General features: G+C 37.5%; 1 protein-coding gene and 1 pseudogene across 3 annotated transcripts in view; both read left to right on the top strand.

The window, feature by feature from the left end:
* POLR3B (RNA polymerase III subunit B) overlaps positions 1-15,175 on the top strand; it is a 116,553-nt gene that overhangs the window by 42,702 nt on the left and 58,676 nt on the right. For 2 of the 3 annotated variants that reach the window (XM_045553042.1, XM_045553043.1), the window contains 2 exons: positions 10,952-11,113; positions 13,790-13,990. In XM_045553042.1, coding sequence (XP_045408998.1) covers positions 10,952-11,113; positions 13,790-13,990 — 363 coding nt within the window. The remainder of the gene's footprint in view (positions 1-10,951; positions 11,114-13,789; positions 13,991-15,175) is intronic. The other variant, XM_045553044.1, reaches the window with a different exon arrangement.
* On the top strand, positions 3,316-3,991 carry LOC123639344 (annotated as a pseudogene).

Genomic DNA, 15,175 nt, shown 5'->3' with positions numbered 1-15,175 from the left:
GGTTAGGGAAGAGGTGTTCCTTGGAGTTTTCTTATTCTTCCTGCAAGCCCAGCGATACATAAGAAGCATGTTTTATCCAGAATCTAGTCATATTATAGCATCCAGACTCCTCAAACAGTCTAACCCTGTATGCTATAAGAAGCAGAGGTCCCTTCATTTTTATAATAGACTTGAAGTTTCCTGAGGACAGAGACTATGTCTTTCTTGTTTATAAACTAAGCAACTAATAAGATGCCCTAGGTATAGTAGACATTCATCACATACTTGTTAAAGTAATCAATTATTACATGTTCTAAAGGAATTTACCTTAAAGCCCCTATGAATTCTGATATTTTTTCTTCACTTGCTGTTTTAGTTAGTAGCAGTGCCATCTAGTCATTCAGCCAAACCACAAACTTCCGTGTCATTCTGGACTCTTTCTGTTCCTTCTCTCTACACATTAGGTTAGTCAAATCAAATCCCGTCTATTCCACTTCCTAAATGCATCTCCAATTTATCTCCAGTGTAACTGCTGAAGTACAGGGCTACAACATCAGCATAACCTCCTGATAAGTCTGTCTGTCCTTACCCTCACCCCAACTCCATTCATCTTTCAACAGTATTACTAAAATTATTTTAAGACACGGATATGATCTATTCCTGTGCTAAAGCTATTTGAATGGCTCCCCATTCCTGAGAGCAGTGTGGTCACCACAGTGAGATGTGATGTGGTTAATGGAAGTTGCCACGTTAGAGAATGAAGTGTTAGCCAGATCACCTTGCAGAAATTTAGGGTCTATGTTGTTGGTGATAATCCTGCTTATGAAACCAGTCTGTGTGATTGTCATGGAAGGATGCTGGTATGATTGATGAGAAGAGGGTGTCAAGTTTCCTTAATAATTAAGGCTATTATAACTTACAGATGTGGTTGTATAGGGCACTAGCATGCTCCCAATTGGCAGTACTACTTCCCAAGTCCCCTGAAATTCTCCTAGGAGATATATACCTATGAATGATACCACCCTGCCTAGACTGAGATTTTGCAAATCCCAAGATGCTCGTTTTGTTATTCTCAAGGTTGTTTTACCTATTTAAGCAAATATCTTTAATTTTTACAAAAATGTAATGCTATGATTTTTTAAAAATAATGTTAGTAAAAATAATAAACATTATAAAATAGTAGATATATTAAAATAAAAAGATAATTCTCAAATTGTTTTTAAAAAATAATATCTTAGCATAGTAAAAAGAATTTTTTTTTTTTTTCTTTTTGAGACAGAGTCTCACTTTGTTGCCTGGGCTAGAGTGAGTGCCGTGGCATCAGCCTAGCTCACAGCAACCTCAAACTCCTGGGCTTAAGCGATCCTACTGCCTCAGCCTCCCGAGTAGCTGGGGCTACAGGCATGCGCCACCATGCCCAGCTAATTTTTTCTATATATATTTTTAGTTGTCCAGATAATTTTTTTATTTCTATTTTTAGTAGAGATGGGGTCTCGCTCAGACTGGTCTCGAACTCCTGACCTCGAGCGATCCACCCGCCTCAGCCTCCCAGAGTGCTAGGATTACAGGCGTGAGCCACCGCGCCCGGCCAGCATAGTAAAAAGAATTTTAAACAAAGTTTACAGTGGAAAGTGAGTTTGTCCCCTCTCTGACCTCCCCTTCCCATCTGACTCAGTTCCTCAGTTTCCCTTCCCAGAAACCGTCATTTTTTCCATCCTCTCCTCTATCCTTCCAGAGACACTATGTATATGCTAATATTTTTATTAACTGGTATTTTAAAGTTCAACATTGGAAATTTTTAGCCTATAGACTCTTCAGGCCTATGTGTGAATTTATGCTAAGTTCTGTAGGGCTTCTTTGGGAACCTTTGTCAGGGGCAAGTTTGGAGTCAGGTTTTGCAACTTCAGGAGAAATGTAAAGGAACAGGAACAATTCATCCTCATTAGTTTGAAACAGATTTTCAAAGCAATGTCTGAGAATGTTGTTTGACCATTACTGCCAAGCCCTGTTTTACTTAAGAGGGGATTTAATCAGTTAAATGTGTCTGTTGCTACAGAAATTGACATGTATGTGCTTTTTAGTTACGAAAAATTTCATGCATACAAGACTATGCATATCATGTATATAAGTCTCATAAAGCAAATACTTGTATATTCTCGCTTGATTTAAGAATGAACACAGCACCGGTACATTTGAATCCTCCATGTGCGTTTCCTGATTCTTAGATGCCCCTTGCATCTGTCTGCTCTGGAGGATCTGCCCATGTGCCTGCCTGTTCAGCTGGTGCAGAGCATTCCCAACGCCATTTCCTAGGAGCACTCCTCAGCAGGCCTGAGCTTCAGATGTAGGTTTCAAGGTTTTTTAAATCCTGAACTCTTAATTGGAATCCAAATATTACAACAGGTAGAAGTTGAGCCTTTCTGGTTGAAGCCAGGTACAAGAGCTTATTTCTCTGCTTCCCTCCCCTTCCCCTGAAACTCCTCTGTGGAATTAATAAACATAGTTTGCTGTGTAGAAGGACATTTAGACTCCTTCCAGAGCTTGCAGGGTCCTTGATGATCTTGCCCCTGCACATCTTTCCAGCCTCATTTCTTGCCAAGGTGAGCTACTTACATCTTCCCAAACACACCCTAACGCTCTTTCATCACTCCACCTTTGAGTTATGCCTTCTGCCTAAGTTGCCCCTCCCTCGTGGCCCTTTCACTCTTATTTTAATGAGGAGCTCCTACTTATTTATCATCATTTGAGTTGTCCTCTTTGAAACCATCTGTGACCCCCTGGCATGGTTAGTTGCTCTGTCTTATACTAATAACACTTTATTCAAGCCTTTATTTGCATGCTAAATTACTATATAATTCTTTACCTGCATGCTTCTTTCCTTCTTTAGACTATAAGCTCACTGAGGGCAGGAACCATTTATATTCATCTCTGTATTCTCACATGAAGTGCCAGCCCTGTACTGAGCACCAGAGATCTAATGGCGAACAAGAGTAATGAGGTACCTGCTCTCAAGAGTTTGCATTTTGGTAGGGGAGACAAATAATGGACAAACATACAGTACATAAACACAGTAATTTTAGATGATTATAAGTGTTTAAAGAAAACCAAAAATAAGCTAATGTTAGAATGTTGGGGTGTTAGTGGGGGAAGGGTATTACTTTAGTCAGGGTGGTCAGGGAAGATCTCTTTGAAAAAATGATGCATTTTAAACCAAGCCCTCGCACATATTAGCTGAGACTTGAATGAGGAAAAGCCAATCCCAGCTGCCATTTCATGGGCGCCAGGTAAGAAAGAGCATCTGGAATCTGGCCAGAGGGGAACAGGCAGATCCATTGGAGCACGAGGACTTGAGCTTCCATGCTTTAACCCTAGATTTTGAAATGCATCATGGTTCCTGTCTATTGGACTCTAAGGTCTATGCAGGTAATCTTGGAAACAATGGCAACAGGCTGGATTGGAATAGGCTTTTGGCTATTATGGACCACTCTGAAATGTGTGGGTTGCCAGAAACCCTCCCAGCTTTGCTTTTATTGAATTTGAAGATCCCCCAGATTCAGCCAATGCTGTACAAGAGCTAGACGGAAGAACACTATGTGGCTGCTATGCAAAAGTGGAACTGTCAAATGGTGAAAAAAGTTGAAATTGTGGCCCACCTCCCTCTTGGGGTCATCACCCTCAAGATGATTATTGTAGGAGGAGTCCTCCACCTCTCCAAGGAGAATCTTCTCTTGCAGCCAGAGCAGGTCCCTTTCTAGAGATAGAAGAGAGAGATCATTGTCTCTTGAGAGAAATAATAAGCCCTCCCGATCCTTCCCTGGGTCTTGAAGCCAATCTAGGTCCAATGAAAGGAAATAGAAGGCCAGTTTGCAAGAGAAGTGGTGTACAGGAAATAACTTCATTTGACAGGAGTATGTACAGAAAATTCAAGTTTTGTTTGAGACTTTATAAGCTTGGTGCATTTTCAAGATGTTTTAGCTGTTCAAATTTGTTTGTCTCTTGAAACAGTAGCATAAAAGATACATTTCTCTATGGTTGACATGGATCATATGAGGCATATAATACCAAAAATTGTTACTTTATAATGTTCCCTTAAGCAAAATTGAATTTGCTTCCAATTTTAGTTTTGAATAGACTGATAATAAACCTATAAATCCTGCCCAGCTAAAGTGTGATTTTTTTTTTTAAATATAGAAACAAAACTGACAAAAATTGAGCTAAGATTGTTTTTCCGTATATGGCATATAGTATGCAGCTATAGTTGAACAAGCAGCCTTTAAAAGCTGCTGTGAAACAAGCCAGCAGGTAAAAATAAAAGCTGTACCGTTATACTAAATTAGAGGTCTTTGAAAAATCCAGCTAGTTTTCACCCTGGGCAGAGGTTACCCAGTTGGTATAGAATCTGATAAATTCCAAGAAAGTTTACCTTTGCTTTAGGTCCTAAGTTAAGTTCCTTATGTGATTGCTATATATGAATACACAGCTGTTTGTAACATTTTTTATTTGGAAATTTGAAATATTAAAATACCAATGTCCTGCCAGTTTAAGGGTACATTGTAGAGCTGAACTTTGAGTTACTGTGCAAGATTTTTTTTTTCATGCTGTCATGTGTAGTATGTTTTATGAGAATCTTTGGGATTAAAGTGTTGGTTACAATTGTTTTAAAAAAAAAAAGCCAATCCCTAGCAACCTGGAGAACTGCATTCCAGCAAGAAACACAGCAGGTGTACATCTCCCAAGGCAGGAATAAGTCAGGGGAATGGAGGAACTGACCGAGAGTCAATGTGGCTGGAGTGAGTGAGGTGTGTAGGTGATGAAAGAGGACATGGAAGACCTAGGCAGAGGCTGGATTGTCTGTGGCCTTGTAGGCCATGAAAGGAGATTTGGATTTAGTTCTACTTGCAGTGGAAAACCATGGAAGAGTTTTATTCGGAGAGTGACATAATTTGAATTTTAGTTTAGAAAGATCTGATTTGGAGACAACGTGCCAAGAGAGGCCTGGCTAGGAGTCTGTCGCAGTATTCCAGATGAGAGATGATGGCACTGGGGTGATAACAGCAGATATTGCCACACCTAAAATTTTAAAACTGCATTTAAGAAATTATAGCAGTTGTGGGTTTTGGGGGAAAAGTATCTGGACTACTGGGGGAAGCTCTGTTTGGTTAATGGCTGATGCCTAGTAGATAATCTGATGGCCACCTTCAGATTGACCACTGTGCAAGGAATTATGGGCGTCCCTACCACCCTCAATCCCAATCTTTACTGTTTTTTAATTGGGAAAAATCATGCTGTCAAATGAGTCCATTATAAAAACATTGGTTGTTTAGAGGAATAAGGAATGGAGTGGGGGGGGGGGAGGAGAGCCAATCCTGTTGCTTAAAAAATTAGAATTAAAAAGAGGGTTCCCATGTGCAAGAAAACATAGCTTTATAAACAATGTAAAGACATAAAAGGCATTGTGTTGGCAAAAATGTGTAAAAACAATAGCAGCTAATTTCACACCCCATGGGATGAGGGAGTATAAATGTGCTTCAGCTTTAGATAACAGAGTTGTCTCCGCTGGCCAAGCAAGTTCACAGAGCTTTTCCTCAGTCTTACTGCCACCAGAGGGTTGGCAGGCCAGCCGCCAGTAGAGGTGTTAGCAAAACCTACCGATTTCAGGCTTAATCTTTTCACCTACCTTTTCTTTTTCGGTAATGTGTTCATTATTTGCTGAGCATTTCTCTATTCTTTGTCTGCAAATTTTTTGTTTCTAATGCAGCTTGCTTTGTATGGGTGAGATATGGAATGGCACCAAAATCCGGCACCCTGGAAAGCCAGGGATTTCCACCCTGTGACAAAAGAATGCCGTCTTGACTTCAGAGATTGCCTAATCCCAGCTGTTCTGATAATGTAATTAAGGCAGCCTAATGTCTTTAATTTTGCAACCAGTTTGTGTGAAAAGGAGAATTTGGCACTCTGAAGGCTTAAACACTAAATAGCAATCTCAAGACGCCTAATTAGAATTCTCTGACATTAAGCTAATTGGTGAAGCTGTATTTCAGGAGCTTAACTACTTTATTAATTTTTTTAGCATTTTCATTGAAAATCAATTGATGAGCTGTCATATTTTTCCTTAAATATGATCTCCTCTTTAGTGCTCCTGTCTTAAACAGGCTGAAAGGCCTCATGCTACCAATGAAGGTATTGAATATTATCACCAGCATTCCATCCCTTTTAGTCATTTTACTCTTGACCTAAATATTGTGGTTTATTGTGTGGCGTGGACTTGTGGCTTCTCACTGCTCTATGAGCTGGACATTATTTCTCTTAAACTGAAAATTTAGGGGTGGAGAAATATATTCATGAGGCAGTATTTCTGTTGACTGTGCCCTTTAAACTGTTTAGTGCCAAGGACATTTCCCTGTGTTTGAATCAGGGGGCTACAATAAATTCAACTGAGATCCAAAAAAATTTTGTCATAATTTGAGACAAAAGTGTCTAAGTATAAGAGACTAATTAAAATAGAGCTGAGCTTTTGTGGTTTAGGTTAAGGGCATTTGATTCTGTTCAGGGTGCTTATTCAAGTTCTTTTTGCCAGTTGCCGCAGGAAGTTGCTGAAATGGGTTTCTTCATCCCCTCTCACCCCTCTGCACCTGCTTCCATTCCCATATTCTTTCTTTCCATGAGTGAAATTGCTGGGTCTGACTATAAGAAAGAATTAAGCTCTCAGAGGAGGAAGTTTTCTTTTTAGAACACTTCTGACATGGTAAATTCAAGTACAAGATCCAGGTTTTCATATCTGCAAAGAAGTTGATTTTAGTAGAAAAGTAGAAGGACACGTTTAACTTAAGGGAGAAAAGCATAAAATCAAATCCCATTTTAGGAAATTCTTTCTTCAGTACTAGCTGGAGGTGAAGACTCATTTGATTTGAATATCTTCTTCATTATGAGTCAAAAAACTACCTGTCAGTTGTAAACGTTCAGGAATATAGTCAATATGGAATTCGGAAAAATCTTTCACTTAAACATTTTTCCCTGAATCTCAGAATCCCTCTTTAAGGAAGTAATTAGTATAAATATAATGCCTTCCTCCATATTACTTTAATGTGTTGTTCGTTAACTTAGATCACAAATATATTGAGCTTTTTTTCCTTCCTTTGTAAAGAAAAAAGTTGCTTACAAAGGGAAAAAAAATAATATAGTTAATTTTGTAGGGGAATTTAGTATTTGTAATATCCATTATATTTTATTATCGAAGAAGTTTACCAGCTCTTTATTTGTAGTAAGCCATCTATTTAGTTTTACCTTTTTGTGAACTTGATATTGGTATTCTGGTTATCTGTTGCTCTTTTATCCCAAAATGGTGGCTTAATATAGCCACCATTTTATTACACATACTCACAATTTTGTGGGTCAGGAAAGCAGTCAGAACTTGGTTATTTGATTCTTCTGTTTGATGTGTTATTGACAAAGGTCTGTTGGTGGAGTTCTGCTAGAGGATGGTAGGGAGGACTGGAAGGTTAAGCTCAAGCAGGACCTGACCTTTCCAGTGTTGTTGCATCAGGGTGGCTCGGGACTCCAGACTGTTCCTGTGGGTAAGACAGAAATTGCATGACCTTAATGGCTTTAGGTGTTTGGGGCCCCGATTCATCCATTGTGAAGAGCTTTTCTCCTGGTAGTTTTATTTAGCATCTGATGATGATCATTTCCTTTATTCATTATTTCATTCTAATATTTTCATTTTAATACATTTATTAGCTAGAATTTTTTATAAAGAATACTTTTCATCATTATCTCTTTGGTTACCCTGAAACATAATTTATATCAGAAAGGCAGGATAAATGCTTGCTAGATGCTTTTTTATAAAACCAGTCTACAGAATAATGATTTAGTACTCTAGTTTCCTCCAGAGGTGAATACTGAAGGTCTTTTTCCTGTCTATCATTATAAACGTAGCAATTTTGACATTTTTACTTAAATTTTAGAATTAGGTTTTATATTTTTACAAAAATAAATAAAAGCCTGCTAGCTTTTGATTGAGATTGCATTTAAATTTATAGGTCGGTCAATTTGGGGAGAATTGGCATCTAAATAATACGTAGCCTTCCAATCTATGAAAATGATGCATCTCTCATACTGAGATTTTCTTTAATTTCTCCCAGAAATGTTTCAAATACAGTTGCTTTTTGTTAGATTCTTTGGGATTTTCTATGTGGACGAACATGTTATCTTTTCAATAATGACAGTTTTATTGCTTCCTTTCCAATATTTATCTGTTACTTCTTTTTCTTGCCCTCTTTAACTGAATAGTACCTCCAATACAATGTTGAATAGGGGTGGTGGGAATGGGCATTCTCTCCTTTTTCCCAATTCTATAAAGGAACACTTTCCATTTCTGCCCCTTCCCTGTGGTATCTGGCCCCTGCTGTGTATCAGTGCAGGGTGCTTGGCCCACACAGGTCTCCTGCTCTTCCCCCAGGGAAAGATGGTTTTTGCTTGTCCCTCCTCTTCCCTCTGTCATTGTACCTTTTCTTTGCTGGCCCTCTTCCAGTGGTAGACTACTGTTGCTTGTTACTAGGTATAAGGTTTGTTGGGAGAACTGGGAGGATTTCCTCTTCCACCTTCAGGGACAGACAGCTTTTGTCTCTACCTGTCTGAGTGCAAGTTACTTTTGCCTCCTGAGACTTCACTAGGCAGGAGGGTTTCCTGACACTTCCCCAGTGACTTAAAGATTTTGCTTCATAAGCAAGAAAATCCAGGAAAGTAGATGCGGTTTTGTTGCCTTTGTTCCAACAGAGGAGTCTTTCTCAGGTCTTCTGCCTCACTCCATCCTTTCAAGAAGAGCACTCCACAGAAAAGAACTCAAGTGAGTGTAGACTCCTCTTGTCACGAGAGTTCTGAAGAATTCTAAACTTTCATGGTAGCACATTTTGGCTTTGCGAAGTCCTTAAAATTTTCGCTGATTTCTTCTTTTGTGGAATTTGCATCCTGGCTTTTTAAAAAATTTTACCACCTAATTGTGCCTTCCTAAACAGTATAGCGTAGTTGTGCTGGTTTTTCAACCTTATATAGATGGAATCATACCATATATATTCTTAAGATCCAGCCATGATTTTGTGGTTAGTTATTTTTTGTTCATGTTCATTGCTTTATAGCAGTGGTACCCAACCTTTTTGGCACTAGGGACCAGTTTCATGGGAGACAATTTTTCCATGGACTGGGGCGGGTGGGTGGTGGTGAGTAGTTTGGGGATGATTCAAGCAAATTACATTTATTATATAATTTATTTCTCTTATTATTACATTGTAATATATAATGAAATGATTATACAACTCACCATAATGCAGAATCTAATACCACTGCTGATCTGACAGGAGGTGGAGCTCAGGCAGTGATGCGAGTGATGGGGAGCAGCTGTCAATACAGATGAAGCTTTGCTGGTTAACCTGCCGCTCACCTCCTGCTGTAAGGCCCGGTTCCTAACAGGCCACAGACAGGGGTTAGGGATTACAGGTTTATAGTGTTTCATTATATGAGTATGCCACAATTTGTCTAACTAAATATTATTTCTATGATTTCCAGTTTATAGCCATTAAAAATAATGCTAGTACCTGTAAGAGTGGTAAACTTACAAGTAGCTCACAGCGTGAGTAGAGAAAAATTTCTCACACAAAGATTAGGATAGAAAGAAGGAAAAGTTTGTTTTACTTTTTCTAGATGGAAAAAGAGACAACACGGAAGTGAAAAAGGAAGAATGTGTTAGACGTAGAAGACCAGTTACTCAGGCTTTTTATTTAGGGGTTGTAAAGGGGGTGAAGATGATTTATAACTGTATCCCAATTAGCTGGATACTGCTGCATCCGCTTCTTCTCTTTTTTCTTAGTGTAGGGCTGATAACAGAAGCAGCTGTGGGATGTCAACGATCTTGCCCCTTAGATATGGTTTTGAGCAGGAACTGAGGCCTGAAGCTCACCCTCCTGCTGGAGCTCAGGAACTCTTCAAGGCTTTAAAGAAAATAGGTCCAGTGAACATAAAAAAGAGAAGGATTTACATTTCCTTTCTGTCTGCTCAGCTCTTTTCAAATGTTGTGAAAACAGAACTCTGCGGGGTGCCTGTTAGCAAGAAAGGTCATATGATTGATCTTAGCCCTTACTGAGAAACTAGATAGTTTTTCTGTTGTTTCACTAGCAAGGCTGTCCTTTCACTGCACATATCTGGTATATGTATCCTGCTGCAATTAAACACAAATTTCTGTAGGACACTGAGTCTCAAAATGCCCTCCTCCCACCAGGAGCACTGGTATCTCCTGGGAACTTGTTAGACATGCAAATTCTTGGGCTCTACCCTAGATCTGCCAAATTGGAAACTGGAGGGGTGGGCCAGCAATTTGTGTTTTAACAGTCCCACAGAGTGATTACTGTACATGCTAAAGCATGAGAACCACTGCAGTATTGGATATACCTAGGAAAGGAACTGTTGGGGCATATGGGATGGGTAGATATTTGCAAACTGTTTTCTAAGTGATTGTACCAATTTACATTTTTACCAATGATATAGGAAAAGTTCGAATGACACGACATCTTTGGTGTCATCAGACTTTTTAATGGTAATTCTTCTCCCCCTCACCTTTTTTGGTTTTAGTATATAACTGTATTTGTAAAATTAAAAATTACATCAGTGGTCATTGAAATCTTAAAGTCTGGAAATGACTGGTCTAAATTTAATGTCTTTGAATGCAGGGATTATGTCATCATCTTTGCTCTCATTTCCAATACCTAGTATAGTGTTAAGTACGTAGAAAATTATGTACATATCTATTGAATTGAATTTTAAAAATGTATATTTTTTTCAGTTTTAAGAAGTTGCTCTATATTGTTTTTTTTTTTACCAAAGCCTTAATCAAGACCTAAAGTTTATTAAAATAGCCTAGTAATGCTTTTTGAAAGATCACCACATATTTTTCTTTTATTTATCTATTTTTTTTTTTTTTTAGCTTTTATCCCTTCTTTTTGAAGATTTGTTCAAAAAATTTAATTCTGAAATGAAGAAGATTGCAGACCAGGTGATTCCTAAGCAAAGAGCAGCCCAATTTGATGTTGTGAAACACATGCGCCAAGACCAGATTACCAATGGCATGGTGAATGCCATTTCTACTGTAAGTCTTGAGTCCTTCTTTTAGAGTTTTTTAATTTATTTGTAAGTCTATTCAGTGGAATGGAAACTTAAAGTACTTTGAGAATCCAAGTGAGATATATATAGTTAAAAGAGTGTTTACAAATTTTCTACTTTGAAAAATAGTCTAAAGTTTAAATGTCACCAGTAGGAATTTTTTTACTATAACTTTGCTGCCAGGTGATAGTTCTTGTTATATGAAGCAATAAGAAAATAGATATTCTTACATGGAGGAAAAATCTTTTAGTTTAACTGTTGATAGCCATTGTTTTAATAGATACTTTTCCCCATTTTTTTTCTGTAGTAAAAATGACATATTTTAAGCAGGTTTATTAATTCACAACTTTTGTCTAAAACAATACAAAATGTTTCATTTCATAGTAGGTTTTTATTCTTTAAAGGCCTATCAGCTAGTGGTTCCTAACATGAGTGGTGAATTCAGTCCACAGCAGCTGCTGTGTATTCAGGGCCCCAGGCTATTTATAAAAGGTTATCAGATAGGTTTTTGCTCCCTTTCTTAAAGCATAACAACTATAGGTCTATCTGATGAAGTCTGGTTCATGTTTTGTATGTCAGACATAAAATTGGTTTTATGGATAGGATTTTGCCCCAACAAAAGCATAGTATAGTCTAACACGTTGATATCCCTTAACGATGAAAGAATTAGTGCAGATATGCCTCGAAACTTGACTTTAGAAATTTATAGTGGGTCTCTATGAGCAGCTCCTGCAGTGACAGCTACATCTAAACTTGAGATGAACCAGGCCTTTGTGCCTATTTAGGCACATTGAAGTTTGGTGGCCCAAACTTGTCTGAAGGTAGATCCCTGAATATTTGAAGAGAAACCTCCAAAGAGTACTTGAGCACACTTCTGTTATAATTGCTTTTTCTTGCTTTCTGACCCGTGATTTTCAGGTCATAATAGCTGCTTTGAGTAGTTCTTTTGCCCCTAAATGACACTGCTTTACCTCCCTGACAGGACTGCTTATTAGAAAAATCATTTGTAGGCTTTGTTGCAGGTGTGCCCCTGTCTGTAGACAGCCAGAAAAAAGATCAGCCTTTAAAATTCTGCAAGTGTTGCCATTAGTAGAATGTTTTCACCAAATAAATTTTTCTCGAAGTAGTTTTAGACCTCTTGTCTGTTTCTCTTCTTTTTGTAATAGTCCTGCAGAATACTAGAACAAATTCTCTTGCTGAACATCTTGGCTTCACTCCCCATCTACTTCCTATCTGCCAACAGCTGCTGTCTTACTTTAGCTCTGTGCTGAATATTTATTTACCTTATTTTACTCTTACTCTCTGGGCATAAGTCAGTTTACTAGATGCATTCTCATTCCAAGGATAAAAGGAGTTAACTGAATAAGCAATATAAGAAGTTAATTTGTGGGATATATGTGTTTGCTCTGTTTCTTTGCCCTATAATAAGAGTTTCTTCCTAGAATTTAGCTCTTTCCCATGTTATTAAAACCTCAGGGTTCTTAAGTGATAGCTCTTCACTGTAATAATGATCAAACTTTAATTTGTGAAGGAGCTCCCCCCAAAGTCACATATTTTAATGCAAACAGATCACCTAATCTTCTTCTGCAACCCTAGCAATTTTTCTACTATGAGAGTTTTTAACCCAGGATCCACGAGTCCTCCCCTGAAATTGAATGTAAACTTTTGTGTTCATGGTCCTGTGTGCATTTTTCTTAAGAGACCGTTCATAGCTTTCATCAGGTTCTCAAAGGAGAAATGAAGAACCATGGCATATGCAATTTTTCTGTTTGGAATTAGAAATCTAATTAACCCTTTTTTTTTGACATTTTATTTTCTACTTTGCTTTTTCAAAGCATAACTATTTTCTGGTGTTCCTTCACATTACCATGAATTTAAATTTAACAATTTCTAACCTTAACCTTTAAATTATCCTTGAGAATACTATTTAGTATATATAATTACTACAACTATAAAATAATATATTTAAAATAATATATATTTAATGCATAGGAGATAAAATAAATTTAATGTTCAAGATTTATTTCATATGAATATATTTTAATAGTGACATGATAGCTACAGAGAATATATATTTCTTAATATGAATATATATATACAATTTTTAGATTCCTTGAGGCTCCATTAAGAAGCCTACAGTTTATTCATTATCCCTAATAACTGCTATGAGAGTTATTTTTCTGTTGCTTTATTTTCCTCTACTTAAGACTAACTTTGGAAGACATCCAAATAATAGCACATTCCAGCATGAAATTATCTCTTTGAGCTTCAAACTGGTTTTACCTTAAATGTGTATAGAAATTGCTAGTGTTTTATCAGTTAGCTTATTACTTCTAGTGGAAATCTCTGGTTGTACTGGCTTATTCAGTATATACTGAGTTCCTCTGATGACAACTGCTCAGATGTGATATGGTTAATGCAGCAAAAAGCATTGTGGATGGTTGCTAGACATAGCTAATATTCATTATATTTTTAGAAAACCTCAGTAAGGGACCTGGCTAAATTTTAATTTTAATTGTGACATTTTGAGTTATGAATGTATATCATGGTTCTAATTTTATAAGCAATCAGTTCCTATGATGAACTTCTCAGAGTGACTGCACACTATCAGGCAACATGTGAATGGGTTAGGGTTAGTCTTATGTCTTTCATCTTTCTACAGGGAAATTGGTCTCTAAAGAGATTTAAAATGGACCGCCAAGGTGTAACCCAAGTGCTGTCTCGTTTGTCATATATATCTGCCCTGGGCATGATGACAAGAATATCTTCCCAATTTGAAAAGACAAGAAAAGTGAGTGGTCCTCGCTCTCTCCAGCCATCTCAGTGGGGAATGCTTTGTCCTTCGGACACTCCTGAAGGAGAGGTAAGGTACCTACGGTGTCTCTGGGCTGTGTCAGAAGTAATACCTACTAGGATGGGTGTGGGGGGTTCTGCTTCTGTTCCTATCCCCCAGGCCATGTTCTTTTTTTGGTTGGCCATTTATCTAGCAGAGAGATACTGACATGCTTGTCAAGACTACATGAGTATCATTCCAAAACCATGACCTAAAGAAGCATTTAATTCAGTGTGTTACCTAAATAGAAACACAGTCCACATTTCTCTTGGTTATTTTAGTTTATCCTAAGAATTAAACTATACAAAAAGGGGATAAAAATGTGAAGGAAAATGGAGAGGCTCATCACTTTTGAAACTCAGGAGGAGCTCGTTTTGAGCAGCTCCTTATTTTCTTTTCTTTTTTTTTTTATTTCAAATTATTAAGGGGGTACAAATGTTTTAGGTTATATGGATCATTTTTGTAATGCTTGAGTCCTGGCTATAAGTGTACCCATAACCCAAGTAGTATTCATAGAGCCCAGCTCCTTATTTTCTTTAGTTGTGCTTAGAGGACATCATAGACTCAATTGCAGCCAACTGGTAGTGTATAGTCCAAGACCTAATGTGGATTCTGATTCGCTTATACAGGAAAAACAAGCAATACCTAAATACTAAACCAGGGAATTTAAATAGGTTTACTTCTATAGCACTCACTTACTCGCTGTGTCATGGTCCTTTCTCCTTTGGTTACCATTGTTGATTTCACTTGATTCTATTCTTTCTAAATTGTGAACTTCCAGATTAAGGAAGATTCACCGTTGTTTCCCAAGCTCCTAGCATAGGGCCTTAGTCAAAGTAGAGACTCCATGAATGTATGTTAAATGAATAAATAAGTTATGACAAGTAAAAGATGTAGGTTCCAAAGTGTAGGAATTTGTTATGACTTGGAAGAGGTGAAAAATAGGAGTCTATGTAGAGTTGTGATTTTTAAAAATTACTCTTCTGATTTATCTTGAACCATATGGAAATTCACACTTAAATTATGCAGTTTGTCAAATTTGCATAATATATACACCTTGAACTTTGAAACACTAAATTCCCCAGAGGTTGCTTCAGCTAACTTCAATAAAGTAGCTATTTTGTGCATTATTATGGTAGATGGTTTTTAACAATTGAAGATATAACCTTTACATGTCACATGTATCTCAGATATTTTTTTTCTATTTGCTATATT

This window comes from Lemur catta, chromosome 6, assembly GCF_020740605.2.
Source record: "Lemur catta isolate mLemCat1 chromosome 6, mLemCat1.pri, whole genome shotgun sequence".
Lineage (NCBI taxonomy): Eukaryota > Metazoa > Chordata > Mammalia > Primates > Lemuridae > Lemur > Lemur catta.
This window is presented reverse-complemented; position numbering and strand designations above follow the sequence as displayed.